The sequence below is a fragment of the Callorhinus ursinus genome, unplaced genomic scaffold, assembly GCF_003265705.2.
Source record: "Callorhinus ursinus isolate GAN/ISIS: 27379988/994484 unplaced genomic scaffold, GSC_fseal_2.0 scaffold18, whole genome shotgun sequence".
Lineage (NCBI taxonomy): Eukaryota > Metazoa > Chordata > Mammalia > Carnivora > Otariidae > Callorhinus > Callorhinus ursinus.
Window position 1 is genome coordinate 2,965,892 of NW_027397080.1, and position 16,989 is coordinate 2,982,880.

Sequence of the window (16,989 nt, forward strand, 5' to 3'; positions counted from 1 at the left end):
CCACCCCAGCTGCTTCTCTTCCTGTTTAGCTCTGCCAGCAACCCAGTCACCACTGAGGTCACAAACTTGGGAGACATCCTTGACCTCTCTTTCTTGCTCACCCCTCACACCTTGCTAATTGTAAGTCATGTTGACTACCTCTTCACTTTCTCAATTCTATCCCCTTGTCTCTTACCCCTTAGTCCCCTAATTTTTTTAAATAATTTTTATTGTTATGTTAATCACCATACATCACATCATTAGTTCTTGATGTAGTGTTCCATGATTCATTGTTTGTGCATAACACCCGGTGCTCCACGCAGAACGTGCCCTCCTTAATACCCATCACCGGGCTAGCCCATCCCCCCACCCCTCTCCCCTCTAGAACCCTCAGTTTGTTTTTCAGTCCCCTCATTTAAGCCCTGTTCCTCTCTCACCTTGAGCACTGCAATTATTAACCCCCCTGCTTCCACTCCTGCCTTCATGCAGCAGCAAGAGTGACCTTTATAAAACATAAACCCAACTAGTGACTTTCCTTGTGCTTCCCTGCATCACCCACAGAATTACCCTGAAGCGTCTTAATACAGCAGAACCAGCTTTTCATGTTCTGGCCAATGCCTACCCCGTGGTCTTGTTTCCCAGAGCGCTTTGCTTCCCACCCTATGGCCCATCAATCCAAATTGGCTGTGGTTTGCTGAATATTCCTATTCTTTCCTTTGCTCAAGCTAGTTTGAGTTGGGTTTTCTGATCCTTGCAATCAAAACAGTGATAACTAATCTAACGGGGGAGATGAGGCTGGACATGACTGTCAGATTTCAAATTCAGCACTCTTTTTCCTATAACATGCTGTCTCCCCACACCCTAAGGATGAAGATGAGAGTCCTCTCCCACCACTGCCACCTACCCTGTTCTAGACATGCCACCTATGCACCCCACTAACACACAGGCAACTATGTTACTGGCTTTACGTGGGAGATCGTCACCTATAAGAAAGTAACCAGCCATGTCCAACTTTGTGACATACTACACTTCCCTCTCCTTCCTACAAAGTCCTCACCTGCACAAAGGAACAAGCCACGGTGCCACTGCGGAGCTGGTTCAGCAATGTCTCACAGACAGCAACGTCAGGGACACTGGTCACCCCATCTGTGATCACGATGATACCTGGAGCAGGGAACATTGGACAGACCTGGGGACGCTGACCAGATCAAAGTCACAGGGGGGCATCCAACTGATGGGGCCCTGAAGACCTCGGCGCCCACAAACCGATGTGTTTTATGATCCGCAAACACCCTTCCTTCTTCCCTTCTGTCCTGCTTCTCCCTCCTGAGTGCTGGATCCCAGTGTCCTAAGTGATGTCCCTGGAGCGCTACTCCTTCCCACTAGGGTCCCTGATGGTTGTCAGAGCTGATAATACTTGAGAAATACACGCATGCACACTCACCTTCCTCAAACAAGGAGACAGATCCTCTCCCCGGGGACCCACTGGTGCCCTGGAACCTTGATGGATACTGATAATGTCCCCTTCTTATACCCTCCTATTTCCCCAACCCCACCAACATTCCTTCTACTGACCTGCACTAGAGTTTGAGGGGAGCAACTGCAGTGCCAAGATGCCCTGACGAATCATACTGACCAGCCCAAGATCAGCTGTCACCATGGAGACTCCCACCTTCCGGCCTGGGGGCTCCCCTGAGTCTGGGGACTGGTCCTCTGCCTGGCCCAAATTACAGAAGAGACAGAACTGGTCAGACGGCACTACTGTCCCACCCACAGCCAAGCCAGAATTTACAGCCCAGCGCTGGCCAGGCCAGAGAGGCCTAATCCTCTGAGGACCCCCAAGCTCCCGCTATGCAGCCGAGTCCTGACTCTGCTTGCTCTCCCAGGGTGTGCTCAGATGCTGACCCGCAGATGGACAGGGAGTCTGGCACCGGATGGAGCACCAGATTACACTGAGCAGGGTTCCCCACCTTTTGTCAATGAGGCCCCTTACCTAGAGTTTCCTATCACTATGATGAAATATTCTCTACATCAATCAGATTAAGTCTTCACACAGGTGGGACTCAATTTCCTCGGCTATTTCTAGGATGTCCAAAGGAATGAGCAAGTGCGTTCAAGTGAGTCCAAGCAGCTTTATCCCTGACTGTACAAAGTCCTAGAGAACAAAGCCGCCCATGATCACCCTCTCCAGATCCAGTAGGGGAGGAGATCTAGGACTGAAAACACACAGGCAAATGGCTTTCACATTTTCTCCCCGCAGGAGTGTGTGTCTTGGGGAACGTACGTGAGCCCTCCTCCAGCAGCGAACCTGTTGTGTGTGCTCACCAGCAATTCTATCCCTGGCTCCCTCTCCCTTTTGTCCCTTAATAGCTCCTCTTTCTAAGTGGTCTCCACCTGCTTTCTCTCGCACATACCTGACTCTGGGGGTCATACTGCTGCTGCAGCATGGTGGCCACTTTATCCTCAAAGAGACAGAGCTGCTCGTATACCTGCTGCAGGAATGCCTCCCGCTGGGAAGGGTCCAAAAGGCAGCCCTGCACCAGCACCTGAGAAGCACAAGGGAAAGACAAGATATGAGGGTCAGGGGGACACTGGAAAGTCCCCCTCTGGTCTCCTTATTTATTCTCCACAGCTCCCTCTAGGCGATCCTGACTTTTCACCCAGGATCTCAAGTCGGCTAAATCCACAGCCAGTTCCTCTCTTATCAGATCATCTACTCCATCAGGGATATGGGGCCATTCGTGACCTTAATCTGGCTCACAATCTTCCTCTGCTTTCAGTCCCACACACTGGGTTCCCCCAAGCTCCCGCATGGCGGTGCCCTAAGATTTTCCATCTCAGGTCACCAGACTACCCCACCTCAGCCTGGCCAAGCCTTTCTCATTCTGACTCATGCTTTTTTATTTTTGTTGATTTCAAAGCACGGCACACAGAGGCGGCTCTGGACCTTTTCTCTTTTAGGTGCAAAATCATCTTCCCAGTGAGTGCTCCCTCCTTCCCTTTACCCTCAGCAGGTTAACTCCCACCCCCCTCTTCACAGAGAAAGGGAACCAGCCAATGGGAACTTCTGGCTTACTTTAACCAGAAGGCTGTACTACTCTCCAACCCACTGAAAATACCCACAATGTCTGCCCAATGTTTACATCTATTTATGTTTCTGTTGTTCTTTTGAGGCAAGAAAAGACTCCTCCTCTGCTTTTTTCCCCTAAAGCTAATCTCTCCAACTAATCTTGGACCTTTTGCCTAATACCTTCGTTCTTTCTCCATGGGGTTCCTTTCCTCCTCCTTTCAACATAAATATAAGTGCTCCCACCCTAGAAATTTCACACAGGCCTGGAAGCCCCTGTGATCTCTCCTCTCTGTCAGGCCCCTACCACCTTCTCACATGCAGACTACTCCCCTGCCCCTGCCCTCCTGGGCAACAGCTGCCTCTTCACTCCCTACTTGGGGCTGGGCAAGTGGGTGGTCACAGCCAGAAGAGAGGAGAGGGGGGCTCTGTACGTCCACAGGCCTGACTATGAGAAGAAAAACAGAATCAGACGAATAGTAGGAACTGGGGCTCTAAGGTGGGAAAGACGTTCACAGCGGTACTGTTTACAGGAATGAAAAGTGGGTCAACCCAAGAGTCCAACAATAGGGTTTGGCTAAATAGAGAATGATAAAATGTGATAAAATATTAAGCCAGGCAGCAATTAAAAATCGTATCTTCAAAGAATACTTCCTGACAAGGAAAAATGCCCCGATTACACATTAAAAAAGCAGGACGTCAAACCATGCGAATCACCTGATGTTTCTCCTCTCTTTGGATGGAGGGGTGGTAGTGAGCAAGGATAAACAAGTACTCAAAGACATGAAGGAAATGCCATCAAATGTTCATAATACTTATTTCTGGGTGGTGTATTACCGGTGAGTTTTGTTTTTCTATTTTATGCATTTTTCAAATTTCCTTCAATGGACGTACATTATTCTTGTGATCTTTTGTTTTGTTTTAAGGAACAGCAGGATACATCTTGGGGAGCTTTAGAGATGGGGTGGGGGAAGGAAGCTAGCCTGGGGCTGACTCTGGGGTAGGGGGTAACCTGAGTAAGCCTCCTCTTTCTCCACTGCTGGTTCAGGGCCCACCTCTTCTCCAGGGCTGCAATCATCTTCTGCCCGCTCTCCTCAGTACAGAATTTGTCCTCTAATCCATCCTCCCAATGTACAAATCTGATCCCATTACCATCCATTTAAAAACCTTCCATTTTTAATAGTTTTAATAACTGAACAGTTTTAATAGCGAACATTTTTGCATGTTTTCCATGTGGCAGGCACTGTTCTAAATGCTTGATCAGTTACCATATGATATCGGTACTGTTAATATCCCTATTTTGGAAAAAAAGACAGATGTGCAGAAAGGTTAAGTAACTTGCATAAGGGCTCACAGCCGGCAAGCAAATACAGGGGTGTGTGAATCCAGTTCAGCGCTTGCATCATCATGCTAAACTCTTTTAATAGAACAAAGGACAAGTTCTTAGCCATGACACTCAAAGCCTCTCATCATTCTGCCTCCACTTACCTCTCTCTCTCTTTTTTTAAAAAGATTTTATTTTTAAGTAATCTCTACACTTAAGTGAGCTCGAGCTCACAACCCTGAGATCAAGAGTTGCACGCTCCATCGACTGAGCCAGCTAGGTGTCCCTCTTATTTCTCTCTCTCGTCTCCTCTTTACTACCACTCCCCACCCCTACATTCAAGGTTACTGTGTCAAACAGAATTACAAAATTACTGTGTCAAAGGACACCTGTGATTGGGAGGGCCCTCTGTGGCTTTGCTTTTGGGCCCCTCTGTCTGGAAAGCCCATTTCCCCTTCTTTGAAGGGTTAACCTCAATCCTTCCTTCAGGACTCAGTTCAAATGCCTCTTTGTGCAGAAGTCTTTCCTGTCGCAGCCCCAGGCTTGGCTGGGGCTCCCTCCTTCTCGGTGCTCCCACCGCACCTGAGTCATTACTTACAGTGCCCTTATCACATTCAACTGGAATTACCTCCTTCAATATCTGTCTCCCCACCACTAAACTCTCAACTCCTCCCATCAGGACAGGGACAGTGTCTGATTCATCTGTGACTACAGGACGTAGCCCAGACCTTGCAGAAATTGGGCTTCAGTAAGCATCTGGCAAAATGAACCAAGCGTTGAGTGATTACCTAACACCTATGCCTTCCCTGTCTTGGCTATTGGTGCTTGCAAAGCTCGGCCTCTGCCTGGGGATGCAGCCTACAACCAACAGTCCTAATAGCTGTACTAGAAGAGCACTTTAAACCACAGCAGACGGCTGGGATTCAGACATGCACCAATTGCCCTGTAGATTTCAGACCCTCAGGTGCCAGTTTGACAGCTAAGGTGACAACATGGCCATCGGGGACAGTTTCAGGGTAAGCCCCTACCGAAGAACTGAGGGTGGTTAAGAGCAGATGAGGGGAAATTGGGCCACTGCTTATCTAAGCCCAAAACAGATATTCCAGTAACAGACTTGGCCATTGTCCAAAAGGAGTGTCTTGTGCTAGCCTGCTTGGGTGGTGGATAAGCCCTGTGCATTATCTGTATGGTCAGTATAACACCCAGCAGTTCACAAGGCCCTCATAGGAAATGACCCTCCTCTGTCCTTGGCAGAAATTATGTTTCTGGGTATTTGTTATATTTCAAAATCATAAAATTATTCTAAAAGATCATCTCCCAGAGGTAGTGCCAGGAGTAAGGATACAAGCAAACCTTCTAATAAAATTAGGAGGGTGGTGGTGGAGGCCTAAAACAGAGACCTCCAGTGGCCAGAATCACAGACTTACAGAAGTGAGAGAGGCATTTGTCTAATCAAGGCCACCTGACCTAAAGCTCATGAGAAGGCTCCTGAAGAGCAGAGGAACAGATTCTTCTCGAGAGGAGAGAGATTCAGAGATGACTAGTAAAGAGGTTCAAGAAGCCGGCGGAGCTGGGGACTCTGGGCACAGACTGCAGAGACGGGACGAGGGTACAGACCTGGGGAAAGTATGCACTACCTGGTGGGCCTGCAGGCCAATGATTGAGGAGTAGGCCTGGATGGTTATGTAGATCTCAGGCTGGAAGTCGATGCAAGATCCGGGCACGCGGAAGGGTCGAAGCAACCCGCCCAGGCAGCGGGAGAGGGCATGGAAAACTTCATCAAACAAGATCTCTCCTGTGGAATCATCCTGAGGGCAAGGCAGAGAAAGATCTCTCAAGTGTAACCAAAAGCAGTCCAGAGCAGAAACGAGCAGCTTCCCTGGGAATTCTTTTCTGAAGGTTGATCACACCCCCAAATACGGTGCCGCGGATGGAGGGGGGGGGGTCTGTCTTTCAACACTCACCATTTAAAAGCCTGTTTCCTTCCTCCAGTGGTAGGCTGGGATCCCTTTTCACTTCTCTCAGGCCTCTGCCTCTCTCCCTCGCCCCCTACTCCCTCCTTTCCTCCCACTGTCTCCCCCCCACCCCCTTACCACAATGCCAGTAGACGGGCTCAGGTCGAGCTCAATGACAAATCGATACTGCCAAGCCAGGAAGGTGACCCGGGTGGAAGGTACAAGGAGGAATGGCCTTGAGACCACTGGTTCATCTGGCTGCCACCCAGGGGGCAGGACGCTGAGGACTTCCAACTCCTGCTCAGACTGGAGCTGACAATTAGGACAGAGAGAAAGGCAAAGGGTCTGGGAAGAGTCACCCCTTTTATTTCCAGGACCTGAACTTCTGTATCCAAAATGGCAAATCATTGGCGCCACCTCCTGCAACCCAACCATATATTCTTCCTGTCTGGAAAATTAAACAGCATTTCCCCTGTGGAATCATCTTGTGGGCAAAGTCACTTGCCCATCCTAGAATTGGACCCCTCAGAGTTAATCTCCCCTCCCGTTTCTAGGATCCTCTTAAAAAAGTAGATTCTTTTGGGCCAGCCCCTCGTATCCTGTATGTTTCTGAGCCTCACCAGCATCTCCGGGGGTGTGGCCTGCACAGTTTGATGCAGGTGATTGAGGAACCAAGCCAGGCGGACATTTCGGGAGATTCGATAATCCTTTTTCATCAACAGGAACACCTGCCCAGCTTCTTCTACCTGGAGACAAAGAGACATTTAAAAATTTCTCACCATTCACTGAGTTCCTGGTATCCGCAGGTGACCGCACAAGGAACGTGTTCAAGGAGTACATGACACGTGAGTGAGAGGCAAGGCAGCAGAGGCGAAAAGTTAACTCCCACCTCAGTGCATGGGGTTCCCAAGGGCTCGGTTCTCTGCTCCCGCTCCCCCTACGTGGACTTCTAAGTTCATGAAGTGACCTTTTCACGTTATCGAACATTTAGTAGGTGTTTCTCCTATAAGCCACAAGCTCGTTGAGGGCAGGGACTGTGTCTTGTTCTATTTTTGTGTTCCTATGTGTGGCAAATTGCTTACAACAGAGCAGATACTCTAATATTGCTACATGCTTCCTCCTAAGAAGCCTTGACCACAGCGGCCACTAAAGGACTCTTCACTGTGTGACTAGCGAGGCTGCCTCAAAGTTCAACTTCCTCGGGTCACAACCTACACTTTCCCCACCCTCCACACTTCTTAGCGGTCAGCACTCTAGACCCTTCCCACTACTGCCTCACAACCGTTGACTCAGCAGTGTCCTGCCAAGTGTCAGCTCTCTTACCTGCGTCCCTGTCCTTCCATTCACAAGCCCTGCCAAATAGTGATTCAGGATGGATGCGACATTCTGTCTTATCCACACATATACCACTTCCAGCTGCGCTTTGACGCGAAGAAACCTGTCACCTTGCCGTGCCGCCTCTGGCGGGCCTTTACCCATCCTTTTACTTCTCCCTGCTAAGCAACTTCTCCCGTTTCCCCTAGAACGTTTCCCGATCTTTCAACCCCTGGAGTCCTGGCAGATAAACTCACCTACTGTCTCATGCAGAAAACAAGGGTCCACTGGTCTGAACTCCCCCAACGTTTCTTCCTGATCAAGGTTTATCTGAAATTCCTTTACTCCCTTACTCTAGCCTCCGATGAAAAGATTACTGTCCTCCTGGTTTACACAAATTGCAAATTGCTCGTCCTGGGTCCCTGACGGGTGAGGGGGAGATGCCAGGCTATAAGCACTGAAGAGAGTGGTAGAAGAGAAATGAAAAGAGGCCAGTGATTGCCTGTTAAGAAATGTGGTATGGAAAGGAAGGGAAGGTTTTTTTTCCCCTAAGTGGGGGAATGGGGAGAAGAAGTAGAAAAAGCCCTGGAAAAATCACAATGGAAGGGTGCTGGGGCAGACAGGAGGGTGGAGAGCAGAGATGAAAAGCCTTTCTTCTACAGGACAGAAGGCACACGGCAAAAGATGCAGAAACAGTCCCTGGGATGTGGCACAGGTGAGAACAGAAGGCAAGGAGAGGGAAGGCACTCCCATTCCTTGAGCACCTCTAATATATCTAACAGTCCCCTGGAGAGGTTAAGTGCAAGAACTTCAGACTCAGCCTGGCATGAGTCCCAATTCGGCCTCTTAGTAGCCTGTGAGGTCAGGGAAAGGGTACTTAACCTCCCCAAGCTTCAATGCCCTCATCTGTAAAATGGATCTAATCCTAATACCAATCTAGTGTTGTTAAGTGGGTTAAGTGAAATCAGGTACATGAAGTGCTCAGCACTGTGCCTGGCACTCAGAAAGAACATGATACAAATTAACTATTACAGGTTATTAACAGGCACAATACAAGGTTCTTCACACAAGTACCTTCACTCAGTCTGCACATAAGACATTTAACAGAAAAAAACTTGAGGTCCAAAAAGTGAAATGATTTAACACAATTAGTAGGTAGAGGAACAGAAGTCAAACCCAGGCCTCATGAGCCACAACGCCCAATGACTGAGAGTGACAAATGGATAAAACTGGGGAAAGAGCAGAAAAGATTTGGGGTGCCTGGGTGGCTCGGTTGGTTGAGCATCTGCCTTCTGGTCTCAGGGTCCTGGGATTGAGCCCCACACGTTGGGCTCCCTGCTCAGGGGGGAGTCTGTTTCTTCCTCTCCCTCTGCCCCCCCCCAAGTCTTTCTCGTTCTCAAAGTCTTTTTTAAAAAAGCTTTTATTTATTTGTCAGAGAGAGAGAGAAAGCGTGAGCGCGCACATAAGCGGGGGGGAGGGGGGCAGGCAGAGGGAAAAGCAGGCTCCCCACTGAGCAAGGAGCCCAATGTGGGACTCGATCCCAGGACCCTAGGATCATGACCTGAGCCGAAGGCAGATGCTTAACTGACTGAGCCACCCAGGCATCCCTAAAAATCTTAAAAAAAAAAAAAAAAAAAGAATGAATGATGGGTCTCTACAGGCAGAAAGGATGCTCTGGCATAATCAGAAAGATAAAAAAACAATTTAAACATCAATATGATGTGATTCAATATTATTTTGTGTTAGGTCTCTACACTAACCTAAAATCACACAACTCTCTATTTTACTGTTTCCCTACACTGGGCTCAGGTAGGTGCTGGCCAGGATTTTGGATTTTATCACCAGAGTTAGGGCAAGCTACTGACTTTTTTTTTTTCAGCAGAGCAGTAACATTATATCTGCATTAAAAAAAAATTCCCTCTAGCTACCACGTGATTCAGAAAGATCCCTAACGACCAGGGGAGATGACCATGGCCTAGACCAGAGCTACTCAAAGCAGCCCTTCTGTGAACTGTGAGACTGACCCCCCATGAGACAGCAGTTGTGCCAGAATGTAAAGCCAGTACTGACTTTCATTGAGAAAGCCTGGTTTTACACATTCAGCTGAACTAACTTTCAAGACAAGTGAGCTTGGCTGCCATTTTAAGGAGTCTCTGGAATAAGACAAAAATTGGTGATTAATTGGAAAGTAACAAAAAGGTGTCAAGGATGGCTAAGATAGCACTGGAAACCAGTAAGCTGCAGAATGATTTCCAAGTTAACTAGAAAAATCAGATATAGGTATTTTCCATCATTTCTAACCACCATTCCCCCAAAAGGTCCCATCAGATTGTACACCCTCATTGCCAAGATGCTAGAAACAGAAGAGGAATCTACTGGTAAAGAAACTGCAGCAGTTACTTGCCCTCTGCCTGGCCCTTGGTCTCAGACTGGGATGCTCTCATAAACCAGTCAAGCTCTCTCTCAGGCCTGTCTGAGCTGGGTGTGGGTGTGAGATGAGTGCCCACTCTTGTCTAACTGCTGATGCTGGATCCCTGCCAAGGGTCTTATCTAGAAAAGGATAGGCTGGGGCTCGGACTGTTATCAGAATAGGAAGGATACCCGAATTCAGCAGTCCTGTTTATCACTCTATCCTCAGAGCCTACAGCAGTGCCTGGCACATCAGATGCTCCACATGATTTTGCTGAATAAGTGAATTCACCATATGTTCTAAGCAAAGCAAAGTTGATGTTTAAAACTAATAATCAGCGGGCGCCTGGGTGGCTCAGCTGGTTAAGTGTCCAACTCTTGATCACAACTCAGGTCTCGATCTCAGGGAGATCAAGTTAATCACACTCCAACTCAGTGTGGAGCCTACTTAAAAAAGTAAAACTAATTCTCAAGGTGAGATAATATTAACACTAATCTCGGTACTATTTTCCTCTTGTTCTTTGGTAGTTAGTGAAGACTTTTTTCCAAACACCAATCTGTTTCAGCCATGCAAGGAAACACCAAAAGGAGTTTGGGCCCCAACTGAGCCGGGTTAAACAGGGGAGAACGCATGTCCATGGGTCAGTACCGTAAGAACAACTGGGAACAATTGCTCATTCCATCTTCTAGGACTAAAATCTTGGCGATTCTGGGTTTAATGGATGAATCTTTCTATGATTCCCTACACCGTTAGGTACCTCCATCAGGCATTCACAAGGCAGTCTATAGCTCTTCTTCATAGCACCCAGCAGTTTTTAATGAAGAATTTGTGTATTTCGTAATGTCTGTTTCCCCTACAAGTCTGGAAGCTCCAGGGAGGCAGAAGTTGTGACTATATACTGTTCTTTGCTGTATCCCTAGCAAGTAGCACAGTGCCAAGACACACTAGGTGTTCAAATATTTGAATGAATGTATAAATGAGGGAAATTGCTGTCATAAACTTTATTTATTCTCTTCTGTTTCAAGCTATGTTATGAATTTCTTACCAGTGATTCCTAGTTTTTCACTGTTATCAACATCTGCTCTTTGTTGTTCAAGAGTTCCTGTCCTTCATCTACTTTACGGAAAAACTAGCCTATTTTATTGTTTGGATTTTTCCTTGCTTCCACGAAAGTTGTTTTTACCAGGTTTTCACTAATATGTGGTTTTCTAATATTCTTTTTTTAAACTGTTCTTGGAATCTGGGGAGGGGGTGCTGGTGTGGGTTCTAATAGATTTGTTTTGAAAGCAAGTGTGCTTTGATAGCTAAGCCTCTGGGCTTGAGCTTTGGTTTCCTCCTCTATAAAATATGATCGCCTCCCCCAATGGCATGTAAAAGGATAAATGCATGTATTAGTGTAACGATAACAAGTAATTAATCAAAAAGGTGCTTCTCTAAGTCTGGAAGGAGTCCTGCATAGCCATTCACCAGCTTTTTTGCTCTTCTCCAGTTACCTGGCATAGTTGGGTGTTTCCTCACACTAAGCCAAAATGTCTTCTTGATATAATCTTGACCCATCCTTGAGATCTGTTTTCTTGAAAACATCTAAACCACTGTTGGTTTTACCTCCTAAGGTCCCACAAGGAAAGTCTGACCCCCTGCCAAAGGAGAATCTATCAAACTTCTGAGGGCAGTCCTGAGTCTCTGCTTCTCCATGGTAAACATCTCCCAAGTTCTTTAGGTATATCTCAAATGCCATGGTTTCCAGTTTCCTCACTATTTTATTTCTTATATCATATGCCTATGAACACTAGCTGGTCTCTTTTTCAACTTAAAATGTGGGGGCCAGGGGGCGCCTGGGTGGCTCAGTTGGTTAAGCGACTGCCTTCGGCTCAGGTCACGATCTTGGGAGTCCTGGGATCAAGTCCTGCATCGGGCTCGCTGCTCAGCAGGGAGTCTGCTTCTCCCTCTGACCCTCCCCCCTCTCCTGATCTCTCTATCTCATTCTCTCTCTTAAATAAATAAAATCTTTAAAAAAAAAATGTGGGGGCCAGAATGGAACACAATACCCAGGTGTGATCACGGATTCAGAGTTTCCTAAGTTCTATTTGTAAGCTTTACCATACCGTTGGCGCAGGCAACCTTCATGACTTTCTCACTTGTGTTGCTGTTAAGACATATCCTCCATTCTGTCCTCATGCAGGCTTTTTGGGACACATACAATTATTCAATTAGTCCTGAACATTGGGTAAATTCAGTCTATTATTCTATTGTGAGGCTCAGAGTGCTGTTTTGCCTTCTAGCAAATCTCTTTCCAGCTTAATTTCCCTGCTAATTTGATCATGATGCCATCAAGTCCTCATCCCGGTCCAAAGAGGACAAAGACAAGATGAGTGTGCATTCATTCATTGGTCAACAAAATTTATGGAGAGCCAGCAACATGCTAGCACCAGGCTAGGTCCTAAGGATACCATGGAAAGCAAAAATTGGCATTCTCTGCTCTCACAAAATTTACCCTATAATGGAGAAAATAATTAATCAAATAATCACTCTAATTTCTGTATTATTACAAACTGAGTAAGTGCACCAAAGGAGAATGTGGTTCTATGGTAGCATACAACAAAGTAACCTGACCCAGGCTAGATCTTAGGAGAAAGTGACCCTGAAGATTGAGGAGGATTTGCTAGATGAGGATGGAAAGGGGGGATAAACCAGATGGAGGACACGTTCAGGGGCTGTGGTATTAGAAACATTCTTTAGATTAGTAGTAGTTAGTAGGCTGCTTAATTCCACTACTGTATTGCTTCCATTTCTCTACGTTGTCTTTAAAGTTATTTTGAATGATGGATTAACTGCCCAAGGCCAAGCTGAAGCCCACCTAGTTCATCAACCAGTTCTTACAGAATCCATCTCTTGAAACTGGGGCGTTCGCTCAACGTGAGCTTCGAAACCAGGGGCGTTCGCTCAACATGAGCTTTCTCACAACATTCTCCCTCATCCACGATCCTTCGAAGTCAACAGCTATGTGTTCAAACCATCATCTCGAAGAGGTCCTCACATGCAAGATGTAACTGATCAGAACCAGGAGACTTAAGAATTAACTTAAGCAGCTAGAACAGTAGTTTTCAAATGGTGATCCAAGGACCAGGTGCATCAGAATGGCCTGAGGTGCTTATTAAAATGCAGATTCCTGGGCACCACCCAGACCAACTGAATTCGAGTTGATAGGACTCGGGAACCTAAATTTAACAAGCTCCCCAAGGGATTCTTCCACTTTAATGTCTGACGATCTCTGAAATGGTTGTGTTCTCCCAGCATCCACACTCACATGGAGCTTCAATTCCCTGATATTTAATCCTGAGTCTGAAGTACATTACTCTTGGAGGAAGTCTGGCAAAGAGAAGGCAGGGTTCTGGAGTCAGAGATCTGGATTCAAACTGATGTGAGCTTGGACAAGTTACTTCATTTTTCCAGGCCTCAGTCTCTTCATTGATAACATGTAGGTAAGAATATCTACTTCATAAGGATGTTGTTGCAGTTAAACATGAGAATCCGAACAATGGGAGAGGAAGCCTAGCATTCTTTGGAACATTTATTGAGGCCTACATACCATGTATAACAAGATGAATAATACATTATTAGGCACTGTGCTGCATACCATGTATACCAGGATGAAGGAAACATCGGCCATCTCAATTTGTTGGCTTTTCTTTGTTCTTTACACCCGTCCCTTTGTGATTAAGGTATAATCAATCTTTGAAGCCTTTTCCAACCCTCATGCTATTTTCTGTTAACAGAATCCCCTGAGATAATTTAGACACTTTCCCCCCCTTGAACTGTCTGCAGGCTCCTTCCTACTGTGTGTATGCCAAAGTCCTGAACCTCTAGCATGGGCTCAACCTCACTCTTCTTTTCATCTCTCCCCAATCTCCCACTGAATTGGAGCACCTAGGATCTTTTAAACACTGGTTCTGCTGCTGCTTATTGGTATAAGGCCTTGGTGAAGTTACTTAAACTCTCCGTGCCTTAGTTTCCTCATCTGTGACATCGGGAAAATAATAATGCCTATCTCATGGAGATTTTACAAGGACTAGGTGATACTCAGTAAGCACTCTGGAAGTGCTAGCTACTCTCATTGTCACATTGCACTCACATTAGCAGCTGCTTCTTCTGTTCTCTGAAGGCTCTAAGCTCCTTCTCACCCCAGGATTTTCACTATTGCCTCTGCTCATGGCCAACTTCTACTCAGTCTTCAGGCTAAAATGTCATTTCTCTGAGAAGGCATCCCAACCCACCCCTCCCCTCACACTTCCTAACAAAGTCGGTTAAGAACCCCTTTTAAACACTCATTCACTCTAGTTTTCCTTTGCAGCCCTCATTATAATTCAGTGTTTGTTTACTCCATTAAAATAGGGGACATGTCTGTCTTACACTGCTTGGCATCCACCCTGATACTTGGCACAATTCTGAGTCCATAGTAGCACTCATAAACTATTTTACGTATTTGATGAATAAACGATTTCTTAAATCTGACTATGCCCAATTTTTTTGTCTTGGGATTGTAATAACCTCTAAAAGTCAGTCACTTTTCTGCCCAGGGACAGAACTCTTCACTCCCCTTACTTTCTGAGATAAAATTTTCGGAAATGCAAACCAAGAACTTAACACATGCTTAACTTTTGGCTGAATGAGACTCCCACAAGTATGTGTCCTGACTTCAAGTTACTACAGATCTGCACTGATAAATACTGTAGCCACTGCCAAATGGGGCTACTGAGAACCTGAAATGTTGCTAGTCCAATAGTCCAAAATGAGATGTGCTGTTAAGTGTAAAATACATGATGGATTTTAAAAATTTGGTTAAAAAAAGAATGATAAATATCTCATAATTTTTATCACATGTCAAAATGGTAATATCTTAGAAATGCAGAATTAAATAAAATACATTACTAAAATTGGCTTCTTTTTACCATTTTAAATGTGGCTACTAGAAAATTTACATATATAGCTTCTGTTAGATTTCCATTGGACAATGCTTTTTTTTTTTAAGATTTATTTATTTATTAGAGGGGGGAGGGGCAGAGAGAGAGGGAGAGAAAGGATCTCAAGCAGACTCCCCGCTGAATGTGGAGCATGTCCTGGGGCTGATCTCATGACCCTGACATCATGCCCTGGGCAGAAATCAACAGCCATATACTTAACCAACTGAGCCACCCAGGTGCCCCTGGGCAATGTTGTTTTAGATTACCTGCCTAAAAGGTATGTTGTATTTCCCTATAACATCCTCCCATTTCTTCTCATCTTAATCCTTAAGGAGATGTACTTCGAATTCTTTCCTTCTTTCTCAATATTGATACTTCTTATGCATGGGCTATTCCACCATCCCTGTGGAACATGTCTGATTCTTTTTTTTCTAAAGATTTATTTACTTATTTGAGGGAGAAAGGGGAAGAGGGAGAGGGAATCTCAAGGAGACTTCCTCCCAACGTGGGACTCGATCTCACCACCCCGAGATCATGACCTGGGCTGAAATCAAGAGCTCAACTGACTGAGCCACCCAGGCGCCCCATTTGATTCTTTTAAACAGTACAAGGTTTCCTACTTAATCTTGGGTCTCATCACATCAAATCCCAACAAATTGGAGATTTACCATCCTGTGGCTACGTTATTATACTATAATCCTGATGGTTAAAAATTAAGCAGGTCACCTGTTTGGGAATCCTGGCTCTACTACTTACTAGCTGTGTAACCATGTTACTCTGGTGAGCTCTGTGCCTCCATTTCCCCAAATGAAAGATGGAGATGATAAAAGTGTCTAGGGATGAGAGCACTAACTGATATTGGTAAAGTCCTGAGAATGGTGCCCGGCATGCAGTAAGCATTCAATAAGTAATGACTACTATATGTGTCATTATATACATCTTTCACCCTTCCCACATACTCTCTTAGAACACTGGGCACCTCTTCTAGTGATATTCTTTCCAAATCTGATAAGATTCTATGCTCAGATCTTCTAACTTCAAAACTCTGCTACTTCCCAGCTGAGTAGCACTTGGGTAAGGTACTTAACCTCCTTCACTTTTCAGTTTCTTTATCTGTAAATGAAAACGGATATTGCCACCTTCCCTTCCTCACACAAGTACGAATAACATGTAGGTATAAGTTCCTTGCATTAGCACCTAATGGATGCCTCATACACATTTTCTGGTTTAATACATAAGGTCCTCACAACACACCATAAGAGAGGTATTTTATGAAGAAGGAAACAGGATCCGGATAGTCAAGACTTGCCCAAAGTTGCACAGATAGCTAAATAGCAGCGCCAATATTGGAACGAGGTTTCACTCCGAGTCAAATGTTTTTTCACGAAACCAAAGCTGCTCCCAAGTGCATGAGCGTTACAACTAAATTAATTCATGCTGTTTATGTCATTCCAATGCTTGGAGAAATGCATAAACCAGCAAAGTAGGTCTACTGCCGTGTTGCCTACGGAAACTGCAGCAGAAAATCAAACCACAGGATCATTATTAAGACCGAAGAATCCGAGAGCCCTAGAGTCGGCGACGTGTCTGAAATTTCAATAAAAAAAACCAAAGCGACAGGTTTCTGCTCTAGCCCCCCCTGAGGAAACTGCGGGCCCCGGAGAGGAGGTTCAATTGTCGGGCCTTCGGGGCTGGGCCGATCCCTGCCCAGGCAATTCGGCACGGCCGCCCCCCAGGCCGGGAGAGGGTCGCTGCCGCGCCAGGCTGCCGGACCCTCCCCCTCGGGGCTCGGGGCCCAGGGCCCAGTGCTGCGCCCGCCCGCCCCTCACCTCCGGCTCCGGGCGCTCCGAGGCCATCACACAGCCCTCCCGCACGGGCCCGGGCCAGAGAAGATGCTCCACTCGTGACCCCTGACCCGGTTACTGCGGCCCGGCAGGAAACGGAAGTAAGTGGGAGGGCCGAGTTCTGAGTTTTCTGAT

At 46.3% G+C, this 16,989-nt stretch overlaps 1 protein-coding gene across 1 annotated transcript in view; it reads right to left on the minus strand.

Annotated features, from left to right (window-relative positions):
* Positions 1-16,939, minus strand: part of SZT2 (SZT2 subunit of KICSTOR complex) — a 50,317-nt gene extending 33,378 nt beyond the window's left edge. The window contains exons 1-7 of the mRNA XM_025856197.2: positions 16,840-16,939; positions 6,946-7,071; positions 6,464-6,637; positions 6,008-6,178; positions 2,394-2,525; positions 1,555-1,696; positions 1,037-1,143 (exon numbers count right to left, since the gene is read on the minus strand). Coding sequence (XP_025711982.1) covers positions 1,037-1,143; positions 1,555-1,696; positions 2,394-2,525; positions 6,008-6,178; positions 6,464-6,637; positions 6,946-7,071; positions 16,840-16,866 — 879 coding nt within the window. The 5' untranslated portion in view covers positions 16,867-16,939. The remainder of the gene's footprint in view (positions 1-1,036; positions 1,144-1,554; positions 1,697-2,393; positions 2,526-6,007; positions 6,179-6,463; positions 6,638-6,945; positions 7,072-16,839) is intronic.
* Positions 16,940-16,989: the final 50 nt, after the last annotated feature.